This window comes from Coregonus clupeaformis, chromosome 39 (genome assembly GCF_020615455.1).
Source record: "Coregonus clupeaformis isolate EN_2021a chromosome 39, ASM2061545v1, whole genome shotgun sequence".
Taxonomy (NCBI): Eukaryota; Metazoa; Chordata; class Actinopteri; order Salmoniformes; family Salmonidae; genus Coregonus; species Coregonus clupeaformis.
The window spans coordinates 3186664-3213587 of record NC_059230.1 but is presented as its reverse complement, the minus strand read 5'-3'; the positions used below and the strand labels follow the sequence as shown (position 1 = coordinate 3213587).

Sequence of the window (26924 nt, the reverse complement as noted above, 5' to 3'; positions counted from 1 at the left end):
AACAAATTCTGTTTTGTCAGATTTATGTTTTGTCATTCATAATATATAGTCATAGTTCTTTTAAAAATAAGTCATATAATCACTTTATATCCCAGACTGATTGAACTAAAATATTGGTAGAAATATCTGTAATGATAATATGGTGAAACTAGATGTTACACTGGACAACTAACTACAGGCTTCACTGGGTCAATATATTGTGTCAAATCTCTGGCTAACTACAGCACCTTAGGAAAGTATTCAGACCCCTTTACTTTTTCCACATTTTGTTATGTTACAGCCTTATTCTAAAATTGATTAAATAAATACAAAAGCCTCAACAATCTACACACAATACCACATAATGACAAAGCAAAAACAGGCTTTTAGCTTGTTTTGCTAATTTATCAAAAATTAAAAACAGAAATACCTTATTTACAGAAGTATTCAGACCCTTTGCTATGAGACTCGATAATGAGCTCAGGTGCATCCTGTTTCCATTGATCATCTTTGAAATGTTTCTACAACTTGATTGGAGGCCACCTGTGGTAAATTCAATTGATTGGACATGATTTGGAAAGGCACACGTGTCTATATAAAGTCCCACAGTTGACAGTGCTTGTTGGAGAAGAAACCAAGCCATGAGGTCGAAGGAATTGTCTGTAGAGCTCTGAGACAGGATTGTGTCGAGGCAGTATTGTAGGTCCCCAAGTGCACAGTGGCCTCCATCATTCTTAAATGGAAGAGGTTTGGAACCACCAAGAATCTTCCTAGACCTGGCCGCCCGGCCAAACTGAGCAATCGGGGGAGAAGGGCCTTGGTCAGGGAGGTGACCAAGAACACAATGGTCTCTCTGACAGAGCTCTAGAGTTCCTCTGTGGAGATGGGGGAACCTTCCAGACGGACAATCATCTCTGCAGCACTCCACCAATCAGGCCTTTATGGTAGAGTGGCCAGACGGAAGCCACTCCTCAGTAAAAGGCACATGACAGGCCGCTTGGAGTTTGCCAAAAGGCCCCTAAACACGCTCAGACCATGAGAAACAAGATTCTCTGGTCTGATGAAACCAAGATTGAACTATTTTGCCTGAATGCCAAGCGTCACGTCTGGAGGAAACCTGACACCATCCCTACGGTGAAGCATGGTGGTGGCAGCATCATGCTGTGGGGATGTTTTTGAGCGGCATGGACTGGAAGACTAGTCAGGATTGAGGCAACGATGAACGAAACAAAGTACAGAGAGATCCTTGATGAAAACTTGCTCCAGAGCACTCAGGACCTCAGACTGGGGTGAAGGTTCACCTTGCAACAGGACAACAACCCTAAGCACACAGGCTTCAGGACAAGTCTCTGAATGTCCTTGATTGGCCCAGCCAGAGCCCGGACTTAAACCTGATCGAACATCTCTGGCAAGACCTGAAAATAGCTTTGCAGCAATGCTCCCAATCCAACCTGACAGAGCTTGAGAGGATCTGCAGAGAAGAATGGGAGAAATTCCCCAAATACAGGTGTGCCAAGCTTGTAACATCATTCCCAAGAAGACTTGAGGCTGTAATTGCTGCCAAAGGTGCTTCGACAAAGTACTGAGTAAAGGGTCTGAATACTTATGTAAATGTGATATTTCCGTTTTTAAATTTTTTATACATTTGATAAAATGTCTACAAACCTGTTTTTGCTTCGTCATTATGGGGTATTGTGTGTAGATTGATGAGGGGAATAAACAATTTAATCCATTTTAGAATAAGGCTGCAATGTAACAAAATGTGGGAAAAGTAAAGGGGTCTGAACACTTTCCGAATGCACTGTAGCTTGCATTGTTGGTCATTGTAAAGATAATCAAGGTTTTATGTGATGGAGGATTATTAAACTTGTCAAAACAACTACATACAAGCCAGTAGAAGGTAGTTGTATCTCTCAATCCTAGTCATCAATAGATCTACATTCAGATACCAAATAAGATTCTGTATTTTTCACAAATCAACATTTCATGTTTTAAAACAAAAATGCTTGTTTAATGTCACACACAATACACTACTGAAATAATGAATGTATAATACATTGATAAAGAATATGGAGCACAACATTTTAGTCATTTAGCAGATGCTCTTATCCAGAGCGACTTACATGAGCAATTAGGGTTAAGTGCCTTGCTCAAGGGCACATCAACAGATTTTTCCCCTAGTCGGCTCGGGGATTAGAACCAGCGACCTTTCGATTACTGGCACATCGCTCTTAACCACTAAGCTACCTGCCGCCCGTTCTTCACAATATTGATGAATCCACAATTCTTTATAGTATTTAATCGAAAATGATTGACATAGCTTTATACCACGATAAGCTATTGACAGACAGGGAATGTGATGAATTATGTTTTTTATGTTGCCGTGATTGACAAAATTGTGATTGGTTTTGGATCATTGTTCCAGGGTGAGAAAAGTGGGAGGACATCATCCTCATAACTTGGTCCATTGATAAATGAGTGGATGAGTGAACCATCTTTTGCATTAAAGAAAGTCACCTTCCTTTCCGGATAATCCAGATAGATACCGACTTTATCTGGAATTCCTACGTCAAGAACACGTTCTTCATCCTCCATGGCTTTAAGTCTTTGTCCATTGGATAGTCTGATTACCCAGAAGCCATCTTTTGGTCTGAAAGCCAACGGCCCCTTCCTGTGAGCCGTTGCCTTGGCAACGCCAAGCACCCAGTCATCCTTCTCCTTCACATCCACCTCCCAGTAAGTCTTCAAAGCACGGCCCGTTTTGCCCAACACAAAAGGCTCTTCATCAAAACAGTTCTCAATGTCAATGTTTCTCTGCGATGATTCACCTATCCAATGTAGTGATTTCCCATTTATCTTCAGCTTAGGGTGAGCTGTGTCCACATCCAGAGTGACATCCACTGTGGAGAATAGGAAAACAACATATTTTATTCACTCATTATTTTCATTGTAATTGCATCTTTAGTGATTTAAAGATTAGGCATATAGGGCAGATAAAAAATATTTTAATTGAGTTAAAAAACAGATTCTGTTGACAGAGCGCATTACCTTCATGTGTGCGTGCTTGATTTATATCTGGTGGGGGAAAAAATGGGGAAAAAATAGCAAATCTATGTCTCACATTTCATATGAATATTATCTGAAGTTATATTGTATTTAAAAGAGATGCATTAGCGAACTTTGCAGTGTCCTTCCTGGATCTCGCTGATGCATCTACAATTGCAATGATAAACCAGAATGAGGTATGGAACACAAAGCTAATAACTGGGAAAGATACTGTGTAATTAACAAAAATATACATCTGACTTAATTTGTATGCACATGGATAAGATGCCGCACTAGGGTAAGTTGGTGCAAAGTTGGTGCTTACCCAGAATATATACAGCATCATTTGTATTAATGTAGTATATTTCTCACCATTTCTAGGAGATGGTTTGAGCTGCGTTTCTGTCTGTAAAGGGTTTTCTAGCTCTGCAGTTGAGTCATAACCTTCATATCACCAAAACAATAGAATATTCCTTAAATAATTTAAATAAACATTCTTCATCTGAAATATTTGTCAGACCATACTGTATAACTGCACATGCTTTCCATCAATTTTATGTTTTTGTTGTTTATTAAACAAAACATGCATGGATAATACGAGACCCCCCCACACACACACTTCCTCCCCTATGTATAACATAAAACACTAAAATATTGAGTCCTTAAAAATCAGAGATCATATTTTAAATCTACCAACTCTCAATTGTCTTCTTTTGAAATAATGATACAGTAAAAGTATTTACATTAAGAGATTAAAAGCCTACCCATCTTTGCTGAATCCCCTGTGCTCTGTCCTGTATAAAGTAATACAGTGTTCAATTATACATTTTCTTCTTTTGAAAGACAAATATCCACCATAACCTTTTTGTGACAAAGAGAAGAAAACAAACTTACTCTGTTCTTCTGTTTTTGATTCCCAACATCCTATAAAAGAAAGAAATAGTTGTGCTTATTTTACTCCAGTAGTATATTTACTATAGTTGTACTGAATATAGTAGTCAGGGGTAAATTCATGTATTTAGGGCTAATGTTTTTGGTTTGTATATCGGAGCAGCTTTACCCATAGTGATGGTGGCTATTACCATGGTGATGGTGGCTATTACCATGGTGATGGTGGCTAAATAGTAACAGCTAACAATCAAGTAGTCCCCAGTATATCACATGATGTATTTAGGGCTGGATTCAATCCGTATCGCAGAAGTATTGCGGATCCGAGTTCTAGCTCGATTGAAATATAAAGGCAATGTTCCAGCATTCGCAGAGACTGCATTAAAAGTAAATGCTGCATACAGTATGTTGGCTCAATCTGAAAATTACTGTTAAATTTGAACGCAGATCTTCCACAATACTTCCGCGATACGGATTGAATCCAGCCCTTAAGTATCTATATCCAAGCAGCTTACCCATGGTGATGGTGGCAAAATGGTCAAAGTTAAGAGTCAAATTGTTGCAGAACAACTCTGTCTTGTCCTTCTATAATACTCAGCCACGGCACCTATAAAGAAATTAGCAACCTTATTTCACATCTGCTAGGCCTGATTCACATTGCTAACAAAAACCAAGAGACAAGTGTAAAGGAAACTATGGAAAATGGCTTGAGCAGAGAGGAAGGCAAACTTTATCTATTCTTAATGTTTTAATTGGAGAAATGCCTCTGGTCAGTCTCAAACACAGAATTGTTGTTGTGTTACCACCACAACAAGTGGGTGATCCTGAATGGTTTTGTGATACGCTCAACTCTGTGGTATTAAGCACATTCATAACTGTTTTATAACACCTCAAATGTATGTCACTTTACTTAAAGTGTCTGTGCACACTCTATAACGGCATGTGACATGGTTTTGACGCCCATCATTCCATTTCATGTAATAATGTGACACAGAGTTTGGTAAATGATATAAAGCCCTATTATAACATCTGGTATGTAGACACTTATGTAGCATGTAATAACATATGACATTAGTTGTCATGCAGAATGTGTAATAGCAGTTGTTATTAACAGTTGACATAAGCGCATATGACAACAAGATGAACAGTCATCTATAACACCCATTATAACTAGTTTTATAACATCTTATGCCGTTACTCATAACTATTTAAAACAACTCATTACAGCTTATGACAAATGTTATAATGTGTTATATAGCTGTTATAAAGGCTTTATGAATGCATGAATAAGGACACTGGCAGTAAACTGTTTCTTTGGGACTCATTGGAACAAGCACTAAAATGCATTTGGTATCAGGTAGTTACCAATTGGGTACAATTATTTGAAGTATGTACTAGCAAGTACCCATTGATACCTTATAATGTCCTAGCAAATATGCAATTTATGTACCATAACATAAAGTACTACCCAAATCACTTCCTACTGTGCTAGTTCCATTCCAAAGACATTTCAAGAAAGGATTACATTCTAAAAGTGATTAGTTAGTTTCAGAAAGACAGTACTTCAGTTATCCTGTTGAAGGGGTTGTCTTTCAGGGATATTTCAAATTGCCTCAGATCAAAATGATTATTGTTTAACCCACTAGTATAGAAGTTCAAAGTTACAGTAAAAAAACAATAACGCTGAATGGTTAGTCAACGAGAGAGAGAGAGAGACAGACAGAGAGAGAGAGAGAGAGCAAGATGGAATCATTTCAGGACATTATGGTGATTATTTTTCAGACACTTACCTTGTGTAAAAATAATGTCCTATTTTGTTGTATATGTATCACATATAGTCTCAAATATTATTCATACCAAGTACCCATTTACCAAATTGCTAATGCTAAAGGCTAGTGAGTGGCCATAATTATGAGAACAGAAAGAGTTGATAAAGAGACAACATACTGCAGCTCCTCTGGTTAATGTGTAACCAGTCAGTCGAACCTTCCAGCAAGAATCACGTATGGAAACTGGGAGGGTTTAATCAAGACAACAGTATCTTATTAACTTTTCAGTACAGTACTTCATAGGAAAGCTGCCCCCCCCCCATATGGCCAGTTTAGTTACTGCAAGCATAATATATACTCTATGCCAGTGGTTTGCAAACCTTTTTGGCCCACAACCCCATTTTGATATCTGAAAATCATCGCAATCCCAAACATGTAAAAAACAATTAAAATAATTAACAGCGATTGTCTACTTTTTTATTTGGGGCTATGGCAGTCAATTGAAAAAACATTCTCACAGTATTTCTGATTGTCTTCTCAACTCACCATCACATACTTTTAATGTGGGGCTATGACAGTCAATTAGTCTGACATAATGTATGTTATCTCACCACCACTAATGAGATGGGTGTGCTTGATGCATGTCGCGTTGGAGCTTCTCAAAGTCAGGGGGCGTGGTCGACAGTACGCACCTCATCTCTGCTGTCACATCCAACCTGGATCGATATTTGGTTTTAATGCAGACGAGAGCATTGAATCCAGCTACACACAGATATGAGCTGGCGAAGGGTACCATGAGTTTTATGGTGCTTTCAAGACAAAAGAGAACTCGGAAAAATACAAGGTCAAATGATGACATCAGTGATCTGCAGGTTGGAAATTTGGAGCTCTAGAAAGAGGCCCGAGTTCCCGAGTTGGAATTCTGAGTTGGATGACCGTTCAAAACATTTTCCGGAAGTCGGAGATTTCCGAGTTCAAGTTCCAAGTTCCCTGTTTTTCTTAACGCAGCATTAATGCTCAGAGGGAGATGGCACGGTTTTCCATTTGAATCAGGAACCAAAACTCCTTCGTAGTGACCAGTGAATGCATTCGGTCACATGAAACTCAATCAGCTGTTGGATTTCACTTACAAGCATGTCAACGGAGCCAGGATCGCAGTCAAATCGATTGGAAGTGGGTCCCAAACTGCTCTTCCAAGCATTGGAGGTGAGCAGTCATCACTCGTGTGGAACACTTACTGTTGGTGTTTTCTGCTAGAAACATGAACAACCGGGGAAGGGGGAATAGTTCGCTTTTGAAAGACTCTCTCTCCAATAAGAATTATTTCCTCTGAATGCCCTGATTCGGTCACTCATCTGTAGAATTATTTTGTATTTCCCCTGCATGCTTGTGTTCAGTTCATTCAGTTTCCCAAATATGTCTGTTACATCAAATCAAAATTGTATTTGCCACATGCGTCGAATACAACAGGTGTAGACATTACAGTGAAATGCTTACTTACAAGCCCTTAACCAACAATGCAGTTTTTTGAGATAAAATTAAATTAAAAAAGTGTGAAGTAAAAAATATATAAGTAAAAAATAAAGGCAAATAACTAAAGAGCAGCAGTAAAATAAAATAACAGTAGGGAGGCTATATACAGGGGGGTACCGGTACAGAGTCAATGTGCGGGGGCACCGGCTAGTCGAGGTAATTGAGGTAATATGTACATGTGGGTAGATTTAAAGTGTCTATGTATAAATAATAAACAGAGTAGCAGCAGTGTAAAAGAGGGGGATGGGGTGGGTTTGGGGGGGCAGTGCAAATAGTATGGGTAGCCATGATTAGCTGTTCAGGAGTCTTATGGCTTGGGGGTAGAAGCTGTTAAGAAGCCTTTTGGACCTAGACTTGGCGCTCGTCGTGCAGTAGCAGAGAGAACAGTCTATGACTAGGGGTGGCTGGATTCTTTGACAATTTTTAGGGCCTTCATCTGACACCGCCTGGTATAGAGGTCCTAGATGGCAGGAAGCTTGGCCTCAGTGATGTACTGGGCCGTACGCATTACCCTCTGTAGTACCTTGCGGTCGAAGGCCGAGCAGTTGCGATACCAGGCGGTGATGCAACCAGTCAGGATGCTCTCGATTGTGCAGCTGTATAACTTTTTGAGGATCTGAGGACCCATGCCAAATCTTTTCAACCTCCTGAGGGGGAATAGGCTTTGTCATGCCCTCTTCACGACTGTCTTGGTGTGTTTGGACCATGACAGTTGGTTGGTGATGAGGACACCAAGGAACTTGAAGCTCTCGACCTGCTCCACTACAGCCCTGTTGATGTGAATGGGGGCGTGTTTGTCCCTCCTTTTCCAGTAGTCCACGATCATCTCCTTTCTGCATCACGTTGATGTAGAGGTGGTTGTCCTGGCACCATACTGCCACATCGCTGACCTCCTCCCTATAGGCTATCTCATCATTGTCGATGATCAGGCCTACCACCGTTGTGTCATTTTATTTTAATTACACAGAAAGTCAACCAAGTCAACCAAACAGTTCCTCTCTCAATGTGAAAAATATGTCCAACACTCCCCCTCGATAACCACCAAGCCTCGGTGTGAAATAGAACATTGTCATGCTCTGATCCCATAACGCCACATAGTTTTGCGAACAGGTGTGCGCGCAGTGGATGTGGTTTGATGTAGCTTACAATCTAAGTTACCTGCTACAGTATATCTCTGAGTTTCTGTGCTCAGCTCTTTTGCCACCAGTTGCTCTCAGTGTATCATACAATGTGTCCATATGGCAGAGGGAGACACATTCATAACTAGAGTGCAGAGGCCTGCCTGCCATCCCGCCGTAGATGGAGCCCCATCTGTGCAAAAGCCAACCATTTGATCCCATGGAATCTGTTTTTTGTCAATATAGCCATGCAGCACACTGAACATCCCCTGTGCCGTTTCATGCTCGGGAATCGTGAGACAACAATATGTCCTTGTGAATAGCATCCCTCGACATGTATAGCGAACAAACGTCAATGCATGGGTCAGTCCTATGACATACACATATAGGAGGCAGGGCCATGACTACACCAATGAGAGGAACCATTTAAGTTCCTGCCTAGCAACAGAGATGTATTGGCTGTCTAGACGTGCAAGGAGTTGACTCCGCCCAGTGGAGGGAATAAATATATGTACTTGTGGAAACATGTCTTTGTCTTATGCAGCTGTTTGACCCAGTGGGTGAATACACTTGGTTTGAGCTTTTCCTAGTAGTCCGTGAGTTTTACTCTGTTTATTTAGAACCTAACAGTATTCAGGACAAAAAGTTAATTTCTTTGCCAAATGTTTTGCATTATTCATTTAGTGCCTTTTTACAAATAGAATGCATGTTTTGGAATATGCTTATTCTGTCCAGTCTTCCTTCTTATCAATCTGCCATTTAAGGCAGGGGTTCTCAAACCTCTCCTCAGAGATCCCCAGCCATTCCATATATTTGAACTATTCCACAGCTAGCACACCTGATTCAAATTGTCAACTAATCATCAAGCCCTTGACTAGGTGAATCAAACGAACTAGTTCAGGGCTACAACAAAATTGTGAAATGTCTGGGGGTCCCTGAGGAGAGGTTTGAGAACCACTGATTTAGGTTAGTATTGTGAAGTAACTACTGTACAATGTCGTTTATCCATCCTCAGTTTTCTCCTATCACAGCCATTAAACTCTGTAACTGTTTTAAAGTCACCATTGGCCTCATGGTGAAATCCCTGAGCGGTTTCCTTCCTCTCCAGCAACTGAGTTAAGAAGGATGCCTGTATCTTTGTAGTGACTGGGTGTATTGATACGCCATCCAAAGTGTAATTAATAACTTCCCTATGCTCAAAGGGATGGATATTCAGAGTCTGCTATATACCAATCGGTGCCCTCCTTTGCGAGGCATTGAACAACCTCCCTGGTGTATGTGGTTAAATCTGTGCTTGAAATGTACTACTCGACTGTGGGACCTCACAGATAATTGTATTTGTGGGGTACAGAGATGGGGTAGTCATTGGTAAATCAAGTTAACCATTAATACTGAACACAGAATGAGTCCATGCAACTTATTATATGACTTGTTAATTACATTTTTAATCCTGAACTTATTTAGGACTTGCTATAACAAAGGGCTTGAATACTCAAGACATTCCAGCTTTTTGTTTTTAATTAGTTTGTAAACATTTCTTAAAAACAAAATTCTACTTTGATGTTATGGATAGATCAGTGACACAAGCTGTAACAAAACAAAATGTGGAAAAAGTGAAGGGGTGTACTTTCTGAAGGCACTGTATATCATGTGTTTTATGCCTCCTGTCATCAAGGCAGTAAAATACCCACTGAGACAGATTTACTTTCCTGTGAGAATTTTGCACCTTTTAGTTTCGCACATAACCAATTATTCAGTCTTGTCTCTATGATATTCTCAAGAGTCTTGAATTATATTATATTTGATGTGTAAAGCTTCACCTTTGTCAAAATATGTACTCGTTTTACCAGGTTTCACAATTATGTAGCTGTACTTTATAAAATGTCACACACACAAAGACACACATTCATGAAGAAATTATGACAAACAACAATATTTATTTTTTAAATGTTTTTTTCTCATTTATTTTTTTAATTTTATATCGGACCAGAAACAATCAAGTTATTTGCCTTTTTGTGAATTCCAAGATCTTCATAATCACTTTTCCAAACTGTGTTATTCTTAAGACGTTTCAGTGAGGTTAAGTTTCCTTCTCTTTAAAAAATAATACAATATAGTACAATATAGTACAATGTTTCTTCTCTTTACCAGTAGAAAACATGTAGTTGTTACAGAGTACAGAAAAATGGGACAAATGAGAGGGGAAAGGGAGCATCCCTGATTTGTGCAACGAGATAAATAAAACGAGGTCAAACATACTAGTTTTCCTCAGCTTCGTCCTCACGTACACACACTCAGAGTTATAAACCCATGAAGAGAGAGACAAACGTTTCATACTGAATAAGGAACACTGATCTTACATTTGAACCGCAACCCATAATTTTTTTCATAGACAAAATCTTCCCCCTGCTTCCATGTCTTTTCTTACCCAGGGAAATCAGTGGAGGCTGCTGAGGGGCTCATAATAATGGCTGGAATGGAGCAAATGGAATGGCATCAAACCATGTGTTTGATGTATTTGATACTATTCCACTTATTCCACTCCAGCAATTACCAAGAGCCCGTCCTCCCCAATTAAGGTGCCACCATCCTCCTGTGAGTGAAATTGATTTAGGTGTTGCCCTTTGGGCGTATCACCAGACTTTCTGATCATGGCTTTGAGAAAGAGATACAGGAAGCAAACAGGAAGGGATACAACGTGTTTTTGAAGAGATGTTAGGAAACTGATGATTGGTGCCGGCTTTCGGTCACTGTTGGCTAAAGCCGAGAAAACCCAAGAATGGCAAGTAAGCTTTTACTCGTCATCGTCGTCGTCGTCATCATCATCATCATCATCATCATCATCATCATCATCATCATCATCATCGTCGTCGTCGTCATCATCATCATCATCTTCGTCGTCATCATCTTCGTCATCATCATCATCGTCGTCATCATCTTCGTCGTCATCATCGTCGTCATCATCATCGTCATCATCGTCATCTGGGTCAATCTTTCCGGACAGCACGTCCTCGATCCAGTCCTCAAGCTCATCAGCAGTGGGCATGTCCTCATCATCATCCATCTCCATCCACACACTGTCGGCCTGTGAGGGAACACAAACACAGTAAGACCTCGATTTGACTGTCACGAGACAAGATGGAGTTGGCCTACAAGACATAAAGACACTAAGATTCAAGAGAGGCTTGAATACAAGACAATGAGAGTAGACCATCAAAAACCTGAGTTTCTCAGAGAAGATGGATGGATGGACAGAAGAGGATGATACAAAGGAGACGACAGAGACAAAGTAGGCGGGAAGATCAGACTTACATCTTCTACATCCACAACACCGATCTGAGGGGAACCGAGGTCAATGCCGAAGGTCTTCTCCCAGTAGGGCACAAGCTAAAAGGAGAGAAGGGGAGATAGAGAGGGGGAGATAGAGAGAAAAGAAAAAGAAAATGCTGTTTGAAGGGTTTTATAATATATTATATTGGATATCTCCAAAGTGCTTTTCAGTCTACAACTAGGCTTAAACTGAGTCTGGGAAATCAGAATTTAAAGTTCTGCTTTTCAAGTCCTTAGTGTATCTGTCCTTTTTTAATTGACCTCAACATAAATATATTGATAACATATTATAATATTAAAATGTTGGACATTTCTAATATTCACTTGTTAAACTAGTCGGTACACATACAGGTGCAGAATTGCTTATCTTGATCACATAATGAGTAGTTATTTGGGATTACAAGGTGATTGGTTGATTCAGTGATTCTGCACAGTCCAACTTCAATACACAGTATGTTCAGCCAGTTCACATATCTTCAACCAGCTCTTACCAGGGGGAAATCGTCGGGGTCAATCCAGATGATGCTGAGGTCGGGGTTGTCAGTGTTTTCCTGGGCCACCTCCTTCAGGATCTCCAGGAACTCAAAACCGTCTGGGAAAGGTCAAAGGTTAGATACTGTAGTCTATTACCCCCTTCTACACGCCCACCCTTCTACATGTCCCCTAAAGCCTAGACCCTAAGTAGAGTTCCTAACCTGTCCGCTAAACCCTAGTACCCAGAGTCTCTAACCTGCCCCATCCCTTCCCTAGCCCCATCCCTTACCTAGCCCCCATCCCTTCCCTAGCCCCTAGCCCCATCCCTTCCCTAGCCCCAGCCCCATCCCTTACCTAGCCCCCATCCCTTCCCTAGAGAAAATATATACAGTATATATAAACTTTGCTTTTGACTAGTGCACTGTACAATACCAGGGTCATCCTCCTCAGCGAAGGCAACAATGTGCTCTCCATCAATGTCATCCTCCTGATAGAAAGAAAGAAAGAAAGAAAGAAAGAAAGAAAGAAAGAAAGAAAGAAAGAAAGAAAGAAAGAAAGAAAGAAAGAAAGAAAGAAAGAAAGAAAGAAAGAAAGAAAGAAAGAAAGAAAGAAAGAAAGAAAGAAAGAAAGAAAGAAAGAAAGAAAGAAAGAAAGAAAGAAAGAAAGAAAGAAAGAAAGAAAGAAAGAAAGAAAGAAAGAAAGAGACTCAGGCCTACTGTACATCTCCATGAGAAATAGGCCCACTGGACAGTTCTGGTTTCTAGCCATTTCAATAGTGAGCGAATAAATCTTACCCAGGTCTCGTACATGCTGTGAGGCTCGAGCTTCCTCAGAGTGGGCCTGGAATGAAAACAATATCATTTTATCACATTTAGATGATCAAGCCCTTTTTACATCGGCAGTTGTCACAAAGTACATTCACAGTAACCCGGCCTAGACCCCAAAGAGCAAGCAAGGAAAGGCAGAAGCAAGATCACAGTGGCTTGGAAAAAGAACATACCTTCTGGCCTTCTGGCTTTCCATTGTAGGTCAACTGTACTGCAGTCCCTAACTCACCTGTCGTGCTCCTCAATGTAGTCTACAAGCTCAGCCTCAGTGTACGGCTTTCCTGGGATGGTCACTGGTTCCTCCATGAAGGGCTCGTAGAAGTCAACCTCGTTCAACTTCATATTCAGCTTCTTGGCAATCTGGATATGGACAAAGAACATCCATTATCAAAAATCTGTTGTTTCAACGTAAAAAGATGAGTTAACGTTCTGAATTAAGTTATTTGCAATGTAACTAATATTACGTTTTGTGGACTAAACTAGATTTCCTGAGTTGACTTAACACTTCAAGGTAGCGCAGTAACTTATCTTTTCAAGTTAAGACTACTAAAAATGGTACAGCGTATTAGGCAGTTGGTCTGCATTGGGGACAATGGAAATATTCCAGAATGGAGTTTAGAATATAGCTGACTCTAATTTTACCCTCTGTGGTTCCTTACCTTGGGGTCAAAAGTGGCGAAGAACTTGATGAATGGGTGGAACTCCTCGGCAGCATCGTCATACTCAATGAAGTCTGTAAAAGAGAAAAATAACATGAACCTAACGTGATATTCTCATTGACATACTTGATTGAGGAAATTGTCAAAATACAGACATAGAAAACCAGCATGTGGTTCACAGAAATAGGTGTTGTGACTAGCAGCCCATTAGCCTGATCCCAGATCTGTTTGTGCCAATTCAGTGACAATGACCTTAACAGTTGGCATGACAGCACAAACAGATCTGGAACCAGGCTAGCATCTTCAGTCATGATTTCTCGGGTCTTTCCCGCAGAGTTTGTTGGCTGTACATACGGGGGGATTTCTCGCTTTTGAAGTAGCCAACCAGCTTGATGTCCTCGTCAATGTTGTGGAAGCCCTTGAGCTCACGCTCATTATCAATGATCTCCACGGGGTCCTCAATCACCTGCAGAAAGATTGAGTGAGGGAGAAGAGAAGATTTGAGATGTCAGAGAAAGATTTTACTGGCCGTATTTTTTCTATCCTTTTCTGAACAATATTTAGTAAGTACAATGTAATCACCCATTAGTACACTACACTTTCAAGAGTATTTACACAGTGATAAAAGCACACTAAAGTAAAGTTACAACCAAATGACTGTAACCCAAATGAGGTGACATGACAACCAAATTACTATATAATGTTATAACAGTTACTCACGTCGTAGAGGAACTCTACCAGGGTGTCAGCGGCCAGCTCACCATCGTACTCAATGATTTCATTATCGATAAAGATGTAGATGCTCTCCACCTCATCCAGACCTGAGGATGGATGAGGACAGGTTAGAGACGCTGTTTACGGGCTAGGGAAGGGATGGGGGCTCGGGGCTAGGGAAGGGATGGGGCTAGGGTCTAGGGAAGGGGTGGGGCTAGGGAAGGGATGGGGCTAGGGAAGGGATGGGGGCTAGGGGCTAGGGAAGTGATGGGGCTAGGGGCTAGGGAAGGGATGGGGGCTAGGGGCTATGGAAGGGATGGGGGCTAGGGAAGGGATGCGGGCTAGGGAAGGGATGGGGCTAGGGAAGGGATGGGGCTAGGGAAGGGATGGGGCTAGGGGGTAGGGAAGGGATGAGGGCTAAGGAAGGGATGTGGGTTAGGGAAGGGATGGGGCTAGGGAAGGGGGCTAGGGAAGGGATGGGGGCTAGGGAAGGGATGGGGCTAGGGAAGGGATGGGGGCTAGGGAAGGGATGGGAGCTAGGGAAGTGATGGGGGCTAGGGAAGGGATGGGGCTAGGGAAGGGATGGGCCTAGGGAAGGGATGGGGCTAGGGAAGGGATGGGGCTGGGGAAGGGATGGGGCTAGGGAAGGGATGGGGGCTAGGTAAGGGATGGGGCTGGGGCTAGGGAAGGGATGGGGCTAGGGGCTAGGGAAGGGATGGGGGCTAGGTAAGGGATGGGGCTAGGGAAGGGATGGGGCAGGTTAGAGACTCTGGGAACTAGGGTTTAGCGGACAGGTTAGGAACTCTACTTAGGGTCTAGGCTTTAGGGGACAGGTTAAGAACTCTACTTAGGGTCTAGGTTTTAGCGGACAGGTTAGGAACTCTACTTAGGGTCTAGGCTTTAGGGGACAGGTTAGGAACTCTACTTAGGGTCTAGGCTTTAGGGGACAGGTTAAGAACTCTACTTAGGGTCTAGGTTTTAGCGGACAGGTTAGGAACTCTACTTAGGGTCTAGGCTTTAGGGGACAGGTTAGGAACTCTACTTAGGGTCTAGGGTTTAGGGGACAGGTTAAGAACTCTACTTAGGGTCTAGGGTTTAGGGGATAGGTTAAGAACTCTGATTAGGGGTTATGGTTTAGGGGACCATAAAAATCAAGGCAGTGACAGTACAATATAATGATAAGATTGGTATTATAATAGAGAGAGCTGCAAGTCAGTTAGAAACTGAAAGTTAGAGACTCAGATCTCAGCGAGGAATGTTTGTTGAACGCTACATCTCTCTGGTGGCTGAATGATGTACTGAGGGTGATACTGAAGCTTGTATGTGTCTAGACTGTTACATGAACATAACATTTCTTAACCATAACTAGGGCCATCAACTGGTGGCTAGATTTTATTCTGGTTAGGAAAAACTCTGCCTTTCCCATACAATATGTTCCGTATTACAAAGATATCAAAGATATCTTACACAGCTACTAGATTAGGTCCAGAGATCTGCCCTACTGTAAATGCCATGGCTGTCTTTACTCTAGTTGCAAGTCAGTTAGAAACTGAAAGTTAGAGACTCAGATCTCAGCGAGGAATGTTTGTTGAACGCTACAGCTCTCTGGTGGCTGAATGATGTACTGAGGGTGATACTGAATGGGGTGTGCTATATGGCCAATATACCATGGCTAAGGGCTGTTGTTACGCACAACGCAATTTGGAGAGTCAGGACACAGTCCTTAGCCATGGTATATTAGCCATATAACACAAACCCCCGAGGTGCCTTATTACTATTATAAACTGGTTACCAACGTAATTAGAGCAGTAAAAATACAGGTCAAATCCAATACAACACCACACAGAGTGAAACCCTTTGTATTTTGAATGGTGGCAGCATCATGTTATGGGTATGCTTGTCACTGGCAGGAGCTGGGGAGTTTGTCAGGATCAAAATAAAAATGAAAGGAGCAAACCCCAGGTAAACGGTTAGAGGAAAACCTGCCTAAAACCTAACCCTGGGATAGAGTTTTATTTGTCTACGGGACAATTACACAAAATTTGAATGTCAATGCCAAAGACACACAAGAATGGCTTTGCAATATGTGTTGAGTGTTTCTGAATGGTTCAGTCATTCAGGAAATCAGAGACAAGGTTTGAATGTTGCTGTCCATCAATGATTCCCAACCAAATTTGCTGAGATTGTTGCCTTAAGAGTTGTGCAAAGTTGGTAGAATCTTACTCAAATGATTCACAGCTGTAATTGCCTGCCAAAGGTGCTTCCACCAAGTATTAACTTTGGGGTGTGAAAGCATACCCAATTAACATCTTAATTTTTTATTAATTAAGAACATTTTCTATAATCTTTCTTTCACTTTCAAAATGTGGAGTAGGTTGTGTAGAACTGTAGGAAAAAAATCTAATTCAATCCCTTTTTACATTTAATTTTAAGACTTTCACTAGGCACTGCCTGTGAATCAGTTGAGTTAGTTCAGGGTTACAACAAAATAGTGAAATGTCTGGGGGTCCCGAGGAGAGGTTTGAAAACCACTGCTCTAATCTTTTTCAACAGGAAAGATACCACTCCTCGGGCAGAAGAGGGCCAGAGAGATCAGGATTCTATGTGAAGTCAGACTGAAGGACTGAGGTTTTATCGATGATGAAAAGGGGGTGAAGAGATGAGTGAGTTCTTACCCAGCTTCTTGGCGACAGAGAGGTCCTTCTTCTCATCCACAAGACCGAATCCAATGTCTTCATCATCGAGATCGTCAAGAACCTGGGCTGCAAGCTGCAGAGAAGAGAGAGGCGAAAGAAAGAAAGCAAGAAAGCAAGAAAGCGTGTAAGAGATGGAGCTGTATCAGAGCACATGGACCCTAACATCGTAACATCTATTTTTCGCTACATTTTTGGATCTCTAGACCTTACTTCTTTGAACAACCTTGAATGGATCTGACAGGTATTAGCTCAACCCTGCCCTCTGATAGGCTATAGCTCAACCCTGCCCTCTGATAGGCTATAGCTCAACCCTGCCCTCTGATAGGCTATAGCTCAACCCTGCCCTCTGATAGGCCAGGTGACATTTTCAACATATTGCTTATACCTATCCAATCATTTCAAATCTACACAACTGCCTATAGGGAAAGGGGGTTGGTTTAGAACGGAATAGAGATGTGTGTGCCCCCACACAGTCCCCCCAACCCCACACCCCCCCTGTTCATCTTGAAATAGGTTCCTGTTGGCTAAACTTATACGTGTTTTCTATGTTTATAGATCTGCCGTCCTTCACTTAGGAATGAGGTGCTCAGCACTCCAGTCCTAGACACATATGACCACACCGCAGTCCAATGGACTGCATGGAAAATGTATTTCCCACATACTCCGTAAGCACCCCCACCCCCCAATCATGGCATTTCCTCCCTCTTTCAAGGCCTTAAAAGCAAAAGCCTTGCACTTTCTAAATCTGTGTGAAACTGCACCTATTGGTGGATAGTTAGCCCAGCAAATGAGAGGGCAGAGAGAGAAGGGGGGGGGGTGTGACATGGTCCTAGTGTGTCGACGGGAAGAGACGTGGTCACGACAGGTGCAGTGGACCGGTGGACAGGAGAAGGGATTACGCTTTGGGAGAGTAAACTTACATACGCACACTCGCTAACACCCACTTGCAAAGACACACACCAACACGCATACACGCACAAGCACACAGACACACACACAGACACAGACACACACACAGACACACACACACTTTGTTCTCATTTTAACCACCAGAGGCCACCAATCTATGGCAATATATGGAACAAAACATCAGTAGAGAAAACATTGGACTCCAATGGATATGCAAGAATCACATAATTACAAATGTCTTTCAATGCAGAATGGGTATCATTCAAAAGCAGGCAATATCCATCAAGGAATATCCAGTGATATGTCCAGCCCAAACAGTCAAGCTAGGCAACATCCACCCTAGCCAGGTCATGGTTCAGTCCAAGCCTCAACTCCACCTCAGCCATAACAGCAGCACTGAGCTCCATTTTGGTTTGGACAGTGCTACCCGGGATCCTTGGGACGTCCTTACCCTAAACCCTGACCATAACTCTTACCTAACCCTAACCTTAAGCCTTACCTTAACTATTTGAAATGTCAACTTCAATGGGGTAGGGACGTCCCAAGGATCCCAGATAGCATGGACCATTCCCGGGATAGCACCCAACCAAGATGGCCACCAAAACAAGATGGCCAACATTATGTGGCTCAATCTGGTTTACAGTAAAGCCAGTGTGACAAGTACTGCTCTCTTGCCAAGCAATTCCTTGGGGCCAGCATCTCTGTTTTGCATGAAATTGTTAAAAGGATGGATGGATGGATGGATGGATGGATGGATGGATGGATGGATGGATGGATGGATGGATGGATGGATGGATGGATGGATGGATGGATGGATGGATGGATGGATGGATGGATGGATGGATGGATGGATGGATGGATGGATGGATGGATGGATGGATGGATGAAAGAAAGGATAAAGGGGTTAGACCAGCCTTTTCAATTTGTTTTGCTTATTTCTTTCTCTGCCACAGTGAGCTTTATTTGCAACATTACTTTCACTGCTGCAGTACAGAGAAGCAGTCATAGTCTGCATCCCAAATAGCACCCTATTCCCTACATAGTGTACTACTTTTGAACAGGGCCCATGGGGAATAGGGTGCTATTTGGGACGCTGCTATAGAGCGAGCTGCTGAGGGTTTAGCTGTAGGGCAGCAGCTTTGTAGAGGGGTGGTTTGAAGGCCTGAACATACCTGGAATGTCAGGGCAGCTGGACTGGTGAGTAACTGTAGAGAGAAGTTATGCTTTAGCACAGGGACATTCACGTATAGTCCGGTATTCAATCAAAGGTGCATTGACGAAAAGAGCACTGCACTAGACTGTTCAAGGTAATTTACGCTTGAGCAGACATCCACAGAATTCCCGTGAATGTGAACTCCACGAAAGTCGGGAAATTGCCTTTAAAAGGTGCATTGTTGACAATGCGTCTTTGATTGAATTTCGGCCATAACAACTACAAGACTGGGTAAATAAAGGACAGTAAATAAAGGACAGTGAATAAAGGACAGTAAATAAAGGACATCCCACTGGGCACAGACTTCAATTTAACATCTATTCCATGTTGGTTCAACATAATTTCATTGAAATGACGTGGCAACAACGTTGATTCAACCAGTGTGTGCCCAGTGGGATTACTTGACGATTTCATTACATCATCATAAAACATTTTATGTTATTATTATGAATATGGATATTAAGGTATATGGACAGAGTCACGACATCACAGGACAGTGAATAGAATCCCGAATAATTCCACTATACAGGACAGTCCATAGAACACAGAGATGGTGACAGGTCAAGAGGCAGAGTACCAAACAATCTAACTTCAATGGACGACAGAGTTCAGACTTCAGAATAAGCACAAATGCTTTTTGAACAACAAAGGCTATAGCTCAGGGCCCTTATTCACAAAGTGTCTTAAAGTAGGAGTACTGATTTAGAATCAGTTTGGCCTTTTAGATGATGATGAATAAGACAGGAGGGACCTGATCTTAGAGCAGCACTCCTGCTCTGAGATGCTTTTTGAATAGTGGCCCTGAACATGTTTCTATGCAACATACCATTATCCATTATGACAAACAGCCCAATTGTCCTCCCACAGCTTGACCATTAGATCTCCTGACTTTCTATCTAGCCATTGCTCATCATTTCCACCTATATATCTGGTTGACCACTGATAATTAAAATGTTTAACATGTTAAATGCGGTAAGACCTTTACCACATTTGCCAAGACATTACAGACTGGTGGCAAAACTGGTAGCAAAGACGTCTTCCAGCCAATAACTGTCGGTCGGTGTTATGCTTTTGAGAATGGAACCCTCATTACCCACCCCCCTCCCCCCCAAAAAAACACAGCCCCCACCCACTTCTTCATCTCCTCTGTCACAGGGTCCGCATCCGATACCTCCAAGGCGCTTCCATATTAGTCTGAGCAGAGGTATTTCTAAGAGAGACTGAATTGGACTGGCAATAGGGTGGGGAGCTGGGCAAGACAGTCCTAGAGCTATATAAGGCCTTCTGGGGAGCCCATGTGAGAAGCTATGACCGGGACAGAGAGACACAGGGAAGACGTGACGGGTGGAGGGAGCGAAAGAGGGAGGGAAGAGAAGGGAAGGAAAAAGGGAGAAGGTGGAAGGGAGGGAGGGAAGGAAGGAGGGAGACTGAAACAGATGAGAAGCTTTGATTATGAATATAGGAGTGGGGAAGGAAGGGAAAGAAGTGGGGGAGGAGAAGGGATGGAGAAGGATATCTAATACACTGGCTAACACTGTTAGACTATCAATCATCTCCTCACAGAGAAATCAGTGTCACTTCTGTTTCTCTCTGACTTGCAGCTTCTATTGGACTCATTGTGACCCCTCTCTCTCTCTCTCTCTCTCTCTCTCTCTCTCTCTCTCTCTCTCTCTCTCTCTCTCTCTCTCTCTCTCTCTCTCTCTCTCTCTCCCTCTCCCTCTCAGCTAGCATGAGTCACTCTGACTGACTCAAATTAATACAAATGTGAGACCAAAGAGGTACGATATGATCCCACGTACATGACGTGGAACTTTCTCTCGCTCACTCCTGTACTGTCCTGGTACTGTCCTGGTACTGTCCTGGTACTGTCCTGGTACTGTACTGGTACTGTCCTGGTACAGTCCTGGTACTGTACTGGTACTGTCCTGGTACTCTCCTGGTACTGTCCTGGTACTGTACTGGTACTGTCCTGGTACTGTACTGGTACTGTCCTGGTACTGTCCTGGTACTCTCCTGGTACTGTCCTGGTACTGTCCTGGTACTGTCCTGGTACTGTACTGGTACTGTCCTGGTACTCTCCTGGTACTGTCCTGGTATTGTCCTGGTACTGTCCTGGTACTGTCCTGGTACTGTCCTGGTACTGTACTGGTACTGTACTGCCAAGAGAAAGTGGGGCTTATTGGCTCCCTCTTTTACTGTCCAGCCACAGAGGAGAGGTGGTGGTGGACCAAAGGGAAATAAAGGGTTGGATCTGACGATGATAATAATAATAACAGTAATAATAATAACAGTAATAATAATAACAGTAATATTAACAGTAACAGTAATAATAACAGTAATAATAATAATAACTAATAATAATAATAACAACCGTAATAATAATAACAGTAATAATAATAATAATAATAATAATAATAATAATAATAATAATAATAATAATAACATTAATCATAACAGTAATAATAATAATACATTTGTAGAGAGCACTTCCCACATTCAATGTGATAATGTGGATGACTGTTGGGGTACAATTTCCTCCTAAGATCTTGGATCAGATTAACCAACCCTCAATCCTACCAACGGGGTGAAGAAATGTCAGCCTCTGTTTCAATGTTTAGAGGCATCCTCATTCATATTCTATGGGTGAATGAAGGACAGACTAAGTGCAAACAGGGAAAACAAACAGCTAGTACATCCATTGTTTCCTGTAAATCTTGCATTAACATCATGTCCATAAGCTAAAATAACTCCATGGTTACAGTACTGCTGTAGTTCTAGCAGGTCACGTCAACCTTGCTGAAACTGATCTGGGCGCTGAATAGGTTATCTTCAACCATGCTGTGTGTCTGTCCTTTGATGTGAAGTAAAACTGATCTGGGAGCTGAACAGTTTATCTTCAACGCTGCTCGTTGTTTGATGAGTCACCACACGTCTGTGTATGCGTCACATCTGATTTGAGTGAGTCACTCACAGAGTGGAGCGGCTCATGGGGCGTCTGACGGTCTCCATGATGTTATTATAGCATGGTTTGTTTTTCTTAACAGCGCCAGTATATTGCCGTTTTCCTAATGTAATTCAGTATGGTGAGGAGGGACGGTGTGTTTATGACTGTGTGCATGCTTATAATATCCATCCCTTCTACCTCTCCATTCCCAAGGACAGAAGATCACAAACTGATACAATTATTAACGCAACAGACTTCTCACTTCTGTCATAAGCCATTATTTTCCTTGCACTAATGTTATGATTAAACCACTTAGTTTTGATGCAGAGAGATTTGAGTTCTGTATGAGACCCCAGGACACCGAAGAGTCACATTTCTACCCATAGCCACTGAATAACTGTTAGGAGTTCACAACTCAATCCCCGTATGCTAAGACGAAAATAAACTCAATAGCAATACTGCCTTGTTAAATGAGAGATTTTTTCCGCATTTTCAGGCCAGGAAACAAACTTTTCTATAACAGGATAAAAACTAAAGTGATGGGAAAACAGAATGTGTCACAGCACTGGCAGGAACCGATCCTAGCAGGGGAGGTGGTGAATCGCTAACGACACGTGTGTGTGTGTGTGTGTGTGTGTATGTGTGTGTGTGTGTGTGTGTGTGTGTGTGTGTGTGTGTGTGTGTGTGTGTGTGTGTGTGTGTGTGTGTGTGTGTGTGTGTGTGTGTGTGTGTGTGTGTGTGTGTGTGTGTGTTTGATGCTATAACCAGTGTCAATTTTGGCACTCTTTTTTTTAGATTTAGTCTAGTCTTAGTAATTTTCACAAAAACATAATTAAGTCACATTTTTGTCATTTAAATAATGATTTAGTCTAGTTATTGTCAAAATGACGAAAATAGTGGGCCATTTTAGTCAACTAAATGCTCTTTCATTTGAGTCAAATCACATTTGTATTGCCTCATTAACCTATAGTAAACATAAATCACTGACTTCCATGTGAACAAACATACATAGCCTTGTCCTACCAACAGATTGTTCTGCATAACATCCTATTCTCTTCCCAACAGCAGACATATGACAAACATATATAAGAATAATATTATAGAAGAATTACCTGGTCATGTAAATTCCTAATACAGCCTAAATAGATATTACACATTACATACAAAACAAACAGACAGAGAGAGAGGGAGAGAGAGAGGGAGAGAGAGAGAGAGAGAGAGAGAGAGAGAGAGAGAGAGAGAGAGAGAGAGAGAGAGAGAGAGAGAGAACCACAATCTCCAGATGGTGTCATAAAGTATTGGTAAAGTAGTATGAGTTCCACCTCCGTCACTCGGTCGCGTCGTTGTCATTGTTATCAATATTCCACAGACGCCGCAGCCACATTGGAGTCCAAAGTCCCGAGTGGTGCAGTGGTCTAAGGCATTGTCGTGCTAGCTGTGCCACTAGAGATCCTGGTTCGAATCCAGGCTCTGTCGTAGCCGGCCGTGACCGGGAGACCCATGGGGCGGTGCACAATTGGCCCAGCGTCGTCTAGGGTAGGGGAGGGAATGGCCGGCAGGGATGTAGCTCAGTTGGTAGAGCATGGTGTTTGCAATGCCAGGGTTGTGGGTTTGATTCCCACGGGGGGTATGAAAAAAATAAAATAATAAAAAATAATGTATGCACTCACTAACTGTAAGTTGCTCTGGATAAGAGTGTCTGCTAAATGACTAAAATGTAAGCAGAACGGGGGCTAATGACTTTGAACGGGAGCTAATGACTGTTTCGCCCAGTGCTTTAGTCGAGTCACTAAACCTCAAATCGAGTCCAAGCCCAAGTCTGACTCACCAATGGTCGAGTCACGAGTCCCTATGGCTTTTGTCCGAGTCCCAGTGCTAGAGTCCTGGTCCAAGTGCTCAAGTCTGAGTGACTGAGTCCACATTAACTCAAAATAAAGTGATTTACCCAGTCAGATATAGTGCAGTGGCCAGAGGAATTTAATCAATAAATTGTTTGCTATCCCTTTTCCTGTCTTTCTGTGCCACCAAATGTTTGCATATAGACTACTGGTATTGTTACCATGGCCACGTTCAGTTGAAAATCATTCATAGAAATTCCATGAATAGAGCCAACGTTATTCCTTATTCAACATGTCAGAGAGGCATGTTTGCTCCAAAACATTGCGTCCTGCTGAACGCTCCCCAGATTGTTAGCAATAGCTAGCTAATGAGGTAACATAACTGAACAAGGTGTAGCCTACATTTTTTTTTTTATGTTCTGGTCCGCAAGTACCCTAGTTTTAGAACGGCCTGCAATATGCTTCATGAATGTAAAATGCAGCCCACCAATGCACGATAGAAAGAATAGAAACGTAGCGCTGGTATTATGGGTCTAGATGAATGGCTAGATTAAGCCATTTTCTCTGAGGAAAAGAGGGAGACTTGGCTACGTTGGCTACAGAACCTATGTAGGAAATGTAGTGGGGAAAGTGGGAGGGTTTAGCGAGATTACAAATTCAGACTGCTACTTTTCTATAGCCTACTCAAGGAAGAGAAAAACATAGCTAGATTGTTGTTTTACTATTAAACTCAATGCTGCTATTGTTTTTAATTTTGTAAAGCAGCTTGTGTTTCTTAATCAGGCAAAAGGTAGCTAACTAGAAGGCTGGTGGTGACTGATTAGCTAACGTGAAGCAAGAAAGTCGCCTGTGCAATGTGTATAATCGGAGGCGGAGCCAGAGCGAAGCATGTCTGCCCACACTCATCGCTTGCTCCACCGCAGCTCACCAGCTGATGCAGGCTGTGTTTGCCGGGTGTGAGGTGTCCTTACCACTGCTGAACCAAAGTGTTCTGCACATCTGTGTTGCTAATATTTATTGTGCTTATCACTGAAATCATCTCTCCAAAAACTCTTGTTCAGTCCACTTAGTAGTTCCATTTTAGTCACAGAGATAATTAAGTCAACTAAAATGAAAAATATTTTTTGTTTAGTTATAATTTTTTCTGGGGGTCTAATTAGTCAGTTGTAGTCTCGCCACTGAAAAATAGGTGTTTGACGAATATTTTAGTCACAATGTTTGTTCACGAAATTAACACTGCGCTGGACACAACAGGACATCGCTAGAGCCCAGGGATGCATAACAAAAAGAAAGCCTCCAGCCTTCCAGTTCTATCCCATCCACTCCCAGCTATAGTGTAAATAAGTAATGATGTAGCTGTAAAATAAATGTGTTTGTGTGTCTGAGTATGTGTGTGTGTGTACGTATGTGTGTGTATGTTTGATGCTGAACACATCCCTACAGCGACGTGTTACATAACAGTGCGCTGGGTGGGCATTAAAGATTCAAACAACAGATTTAAAAGTGCTGAGCAAAAGCAGCCAGCAGAGTTTTGTTTAAAGGCAACACGTTGGTGTGACTTAGTAAGTCAGAGTTTGAGTCACAGATTTGTCACATTTTGAATCAGAGTTTAAGCCAGTTTTAAGTTTTAAGTCACAGTTTGAATCAGAGTTGAAGTCAGTTAAAGTCACAGTTTAAGTCACGTGGGTGTGGCTGAAATAGGTGCTCTGACATAGGCTAGTAAATCTGTTGCTAAAATAAATACAGTGAGGGAAAAAAGTATTTGATCCCCTGCTGATTTTGTACATTTGCCCACTGACAAAGACATAATCAGTCTATAATTTTAATGGTAGGTTTATTTGAACAGTGAGAGACTGTCACGATCGTTCATGAACGAGAAGGACCAAGGCGCAGCGTGATATGCATTCATATTTATTAACGACTAAACACACAACAAAACAACAAACGAAACGTGAAGTCCAAGGTAGCATACAAACAACATACCTTACACGGAACATACACATCCTGACTCAACAAATAAACGTCCCTTGAGTCAGGGCGTGACAGTACCCCCCCCCAAAGGTGCGGACTCCGACCGCGCCACATAAACATAACAGGGTAGTACCAAGCCCTGTCTGGACCCTGGTGTGGGAGACCCCGAACCTGGAGAGGAGCTGACGTCTGGGTCTGGACTGGACCCGCTGACTGGAGCTGGACCCGACGACGGTGGATCGAACTGCTCTGGCTCCGGGGTGGAGCCGCTGACCGGAACTGGATCAGGTACCGGTGGAGCGGACTGCTCTGGCTCCGGAGTGGAGCCGCTGACCGGAGCTGGACTGGACCCCGTTGGAGCGGATTGCTCTGGCTCCGGAGTGGAGCAGCTGACCGGTGCCGGACCAGGCACCGGTGGAACAGGCACGGGCCGTGCCGGACTGGACACACGCACCACAGGCTTGGTGCGGGGAGCAGGAACGGGCCGGACTGGGCTGACGATTCGCACCACTGCCTTGGTGCAGGGAGCAGGAACGGGCCATATCGGACTGGCGACGCGCACCACTGGCCTGGTGCGAGGGAGAGGAACAGGTCGGACCGGGCTGGCGACGCGCACCACTGGCTTGGTGCACGGGGCAGGAACAGGCCGGGCCGGGCTGGCGACGCGCACCACTGACTTGGTGCGAGGAGCAGGAACGGGCCGAACCGTACTGGGAACACCCACCACTGGCTTAGTGCGGGAATCAGGAACGGGCCGGACCGGACTGGCGACACGCACCACTTGATTGGTGCCTAACCAGCTCCTCTCGCCGTGCCTCTACACTTTCCTTCTGCTCCCTCTGAACCAATGACCTCCCTAATCTGGCGGCCTCCTCTGCTAAACAGCTGAACCGCTCTATCGCGGCCTCCTGCTGCCTCGTCGTCCACGGCGTGAGCCTCCCCCCCTAAATTTTTTTTGGGATTGTCTCTCCCCCGTGATCATGGCCTCCATCCCTCTTGCCAGACTCTCGCTCATCT

The 26924-nt window shown here is 42.8% G+C and overlaps 2 protein-coding genes across 4 annotated transcripts in view; both read right to left on the bottom strand.

Annotated features, from left to right (window-relative positions):
* Positions 1 to 2161: 2161 nt before the first annotated feature.
* Positions 2162 to 5910, bottom strand: LOC121554445 (butyrophilin subfamily 1 member A1). 2 transcript variants are annotated; one of them, XM_041868041.2, is made up of 7 exons: positions 5703 to 5892; positions 4428 to 4519; positions 3919 to 3948; positions 3789 to 3818; positions 3397 to 3468; positions 3028 to 3054; positions 2162 to 2879 (listed from the first exon to the last, which is right to left on the bottom strand). In XM_041868041.2, the coding sequence occupies exons 2-7, from the start codon at positions 4429 to 4431 to the stop codon at positions 2353 to 2355; spliced, it is 690 nt and encodes a 229-aa protein (XP_041723975.1). In that variant the 5' UTR covers positions 4432 to 4519; positions 5703 to 5892; the 3' UTR covers positions 2162 to 2352. The 2 variants fall into 2 exon arrangements, 1 of the variants encoding a protein (XP_041723975.1); XR_005997694.2 differs by having other exon boundaries at positions 2740 to 2879; positions 3028 to 3192; positions 5703 to 5910.
* Positions 5911 to 10267: 4357 nt separating this feature from the next.
* The window catches only part of LOC121554289 (calsequestrin-1), a 32764-nt gene continuing 16107 nt past the window's right edge, over positions 10268 to 26924 (bottom strand). Inside the window, exons 2-12 of one of the 2 annotated variants that reach the window (XM_041867784.2) lie at positions 19114 to 19146; positions 17012 to 17105; positions 14343 to 14443; positions 13977 to 14088; positions 13623 to 13696; positions 13193 to 13323; positions 12931 to 12976; positions 12569 to 12623; positions 12154 to 12254; positions 11645 to 11719; positions 10268 to 11417 (exon numbers count right to left, since the gene is read on the bottom strand). In XM_041867784.2, the coding sequence (XP_041723718.1) occupies positions 11127 to 11417; positions 11645 to 11719; positions 12154 to 12254; positions 12569 to 12623; positions 12931 to 12976; positions 13193 to 13323; positions 13623 to 13696; positions 13977 to 14088; positions 14343 to 14443; positions 17012 to 17105; positions 19114 to 19146 (1113 nt within the window). In that variant the 3' untranslated portion in view covers positions 10268 to 11126. The remainder of the gene's footprint in view (positions 11418 to 11644; positions 11720 to 12153; positions 12255 to 12568; positions 12624 to 12930; positions 12977 to 13192; positions 13324 to 13622; positions 13697 to 13976; positions 14089 to 14342; positions 14444 to 17011; positions 17106 to 19113; positions 19147 to 26924) is intronic. The other variant, XM_041867785.2, reaches the window with a different exon arrangement.

Coding starts and splice junctions, on each gene's coding strand:
- LOC121554445 (XM_041868041.2), bottom strand. Junction 3,819..3,918: donor ATCAAAAACAGAAGAACAGA/GTAAGTTTGTTT, acceptor TACTTTATACAG/GACAGAGCACAGGGGATTCA. Junction 2,880..3,027: donor TCAAGCACGCACACATGAAG/GTAATGCGCTCT, acceptor TATTCTCCACAG/TGGATGTCACTCTGGATGTG.